We start from the raw sequence: 3,670 nt of genomic DNA on the forward strand, positions 1-3,670 counted from the left end.
GAGGAGCTTCATCAAGACAAAATGTGTGATTTATCGCCTTTGTGTGATATCTTGGTGCAAAGGAGTTGAAGAGCTTCTTTGAGACAAAAATAGTGCTTTTTCTTGGTGCCAAGAAAACTAAGTGGAAATGATTTGAGGCCTTCATTTCCACAAAAGTCGAGCTTCTACTGCCATCTTGTGGCACCTTGGTGCCACGAAACAGTGTTGAATGGAGTTGAGAAGCTTCGGTTCTACAAAAGTCATGTTTTGCCTCCCTTTTGTGGGATCTCAGTGCCAAAGAACTATGTTGAAGTGATTTGAGACGCTTCATTCCAATAGAAGTCGGACTTTGCCTCCATTTTGTGCCATTTCGGTCCCAAGAAACTCTGTTGAAGTGAGTTGAAGAGCTTCGTTCCTAGTTTGTACCCAAATAGAACTTTGCCACCATTCTTTAGCATTTTGAGGCCAAGAAACTATGCTGCAGTGAGTTGAGGAGATTCGTTCCTGCAAAATTAGTACTTTTCCACTATCGTGTGGCACCATAGTGCCAAGGAAATACACTGTGTTGAAGTGAGTGAGGAGCTTCATTTAGACAAAAGCAGTGTTTTGGGATGCATTTGTTTTTGCGGCCTTCCGGTTTGATTTGCTTTTGTTCACTGCTTTGTGTCCTAAAATTTGGGGCTCCTCCTTACCTCTTTATTTTTCACACCTGTGTCATGGCAATCGTCGAAATAAAAAAAAATACCCACCCTTACGAAAAAAAAGGATCTTCTCCAAAACGTCTTCTTCTCCACTCTGTACCCGTCGCCCCCATTGCATGATTTGCATCATCCTGCTCACAGATGTTTGAATAAGCAGACACGAGCCAGCAGATGTGTATGTGACACGGGTGATCATCCCATTAGCACTGTATCGGTGTCAGACATGCAAAGTTTGGGACCAGACGGTCAACACCGTAGAACAACAACTCCCCGTACATGTTTCCTCCAAGGTGTTGGAGAACTCCCCGTATATGTTTCCTCTAAGGTGTTGGAGAAACAGCAACAAACAATGCAGTGAGTAATAAAACCCCACTTGTGACAAAATTGTTCACGATACACTTACTGGCCACAATATTAGGTACACCTACACAGTTTCTGTCTCCACAAAGATAAGAACTGCCAGTCGAGAGATGGTGGAAATCAACTTTGAATGTCCCGGTTGTATTTTGCTCAAACATGAATGACAATACTTTGACCACCTCATCTCCAGTTACTGAAATGATCTCAGCGTTGTAGTTTGTTGATGCTTGACCACTTTTTGTCCCCAAAAAATTTTGCAGTACTCACTGATGGATTTACTATCGAAGATGGTGGTGGGTCAGCCGCACTTTGTCCGCTGCATCAAGCCCAACGACGACAGGCGGGCGCTGTGCGTCTGCAAGGAGAGAGTGATGGTGCAGCTGCGCTACACCGGCATCTTGGAAACGGTCAACATCCGCCGCCAAGGCTACTCGCACCGCATCGCCTTTGCGGAGTTTGTCACCAGGTAACACACACGCATTTTGCTTCTAATCCGTCTTGTGACCCGGCACCCAGAACTGATGCAAGAAACTGAAACATTGGAATCTCATAAAATATGATTTTATACTTGCGCTGAACTACTGACTAGGTTTTTGTTTCATCTCGCTGTACCTAATAAATGGACCGGCTGTATGCTTAGGGGGGCGAAAAAAAATGAAAGTATACAATGTTTTAATCATACTAGATTTTTGTTTCATCTCGCTGTACCTAATAAATGGACCGGCTGTATGCTTAGGGGGCGAAAAAAATGAAAGGATACAATGTTTTAATCATTTTTTTTCCCTTTGTAAAATGTTCCAACCACCTCCAATTTTCTAGTCTTGGAGGTGATATGAAATTTAATTAACGAGACTTGTAATGTGTTTGGGGAAAGAGGAAAAAAAAATGATGCAAGAAACTGAAACATTGGAATCTCATAAAATATGATTTTATACTTGCGCTGAACTACTGACTAGGTTTTTGTTTCATCTCGCTGTACCTAATAAATGGACCGGCTGTATGCTTAGGGGGGCGAAAAAAAATGAAAGTATACAATGTTTTAATCATTTTTTTTTCCTTTGTAAAATGTTCCAACCACCTCCAATTTTCTAGTCTTGGAGGTGATATGAAATTGAATTAACGAGACTTGTAATGTGTTTGGGGAAAGAGAAAAAAAAATTCCAGACGATTTCTTCAGTGTGCGCTTTAGGGAAACTTTAAACGTGCACTTCATTTTTGACCACGTTTTTTTCTTTTTTTTGTGTGTGTGTGTGTGTGTGTGTGTGTGTGTGTGTGTGTGTGTGTGTGTGTGTGTGTGTGTGCCCTACTTTTAGTCCATCGGAACCGACTGGAGCGTTGACAAAGGATTTGGCCTCAAAGTGCTACAGTTGTTTATCAAAGCAGGAAAAACTGTATTAAAAATACATTTGTATATAAATGTCATCCAGTGATGTCCTGTTCTACTTGTTGTACTTTTCAATGGGTCTCCCAACTTTTAATTTGTCAACTTTCAGTCAAGGTTTTTTTTTTTGTTTTGGTTTTTTTTTAATGTGGTTTTTGATTTCCAAACTATCCCCCTGATTTTCGAATTGCATCAGATCCGAGATGCTTGAGAGAGCCAGGGTCAAAGGGCATCTTTTTCTCACCCGCAATTTTGACCATTTTCCTTCACATGTGAATGAGACCAACGGATCTACTTCATCCCGTCTGAGTCACACAGACAGTCCGAGCGCCTAACCTCCACTTTGAATCCAACCCGATTTAAAACGCGTCCTCCCATATCAAAGGCCCGTCTGATGTTGTGAGCGGCGCTTTGTATTTATCATCAAAGACATAACAGGTATCAACAGGAATAAGAAAATGAAGGCTGAGGCGGAGGGGCGTCATTCAAAGACGTTTGCCTCCCCATTGTTGTTTCCCAGCCAAACCGAAACAGGAGAGATGAAGTACTCGTCTTTCATGTCCCACTTTAGTGCCACTTTGTCCCAAGCTGGTGTTAGGTAAACTCTAAGAAAGGGATCTGTAGACTCACACCTTAGCAAGCAGTTGGTTGCACATTCGTGTGAAAAACAACCTTGATTCAGGAAGGTCCCTACCTGTTCATTGATCAATAATAACTGGAAAAATAAAAATAAAATTGCCATCTTCTCTTGCAGATACTACTACCTTGCATTCCGAGCTCACCAAATGCCAGAAACCAGCAAAGAGAACGTGGCCACCATACTGGAGCGAGCCAAACTGCAAGACTGGGTGCTGGGAAGGACAAAGGTACATTGATCGTTTGACTATCGAACGGGTGAAATTGATCAATAATAACTGGAAAAATAAAAATAAAATTGCCATCTTCTCTTGCAGATACTACTACCTTGCATTCCGAGCTCACCAAATGCCAGAAACCAGCAAAGAGAACGTGGCCACCATACTGGAGCGAGCCAAACTGCAAGACTGGGTGCTGGGAAGGACAAAGGTACATTGATCGTTTGACTATCGAACGGGTGAAAGAACGAGATTGCGACACTGGCTTTCTCGTCTTGTCAGGTGTTTCTGAGGTACTACCACGTGGAGCAGCTGAACCTGCTGCTGAAGGAGGTGATCGCTCGGGTCGTGGTGATGCAAGCCTACACTAAAGGCTGGCTGGGGGCGCGGCCTTA

At 42.8% G+C, this 3,670-nt stretch overlaps 1 protein-coding gene across 1 annotated transcript in view; it reads left to right on the forward strand.

The window, feature by feature from the left end:
- The window catches only part of myo3b (myosin IIIB), an 82,873-nt gene that overhangs the window by 42,037 nt on the left and 37,166 nt on the right, over window positions 1-3,670 (forward strand). Inside the window, exon 28 of the mRNA XM_019857646.1 lies at window positions 3,176-3,287. Within this exon, the coding sequence (XP_019713205.1) occupies window positions 3,176-3,287 (112 nt within the window). The remainder of the gene's footprint in view (window positions 1-3,175; window positions 3,288-3,670) is intronic.

Source organism: Hippocampus comes, unplaced genomic scaffold (assembly GCF_001891065.2).
Source record: "Hippocampus comes isolate QL1 unplaced genomic scaffold, H_comes_QL1_v1.1 scaffold359, whole genome shotgun sequence".
In the NCBI taxonomy this organism is placed as follows: Eukaryota; Metazoa; Chordata; class Actinopteri; order Syngnathiformes; family Syngnathidae; genus Hippocampus; species Hippocampus comes.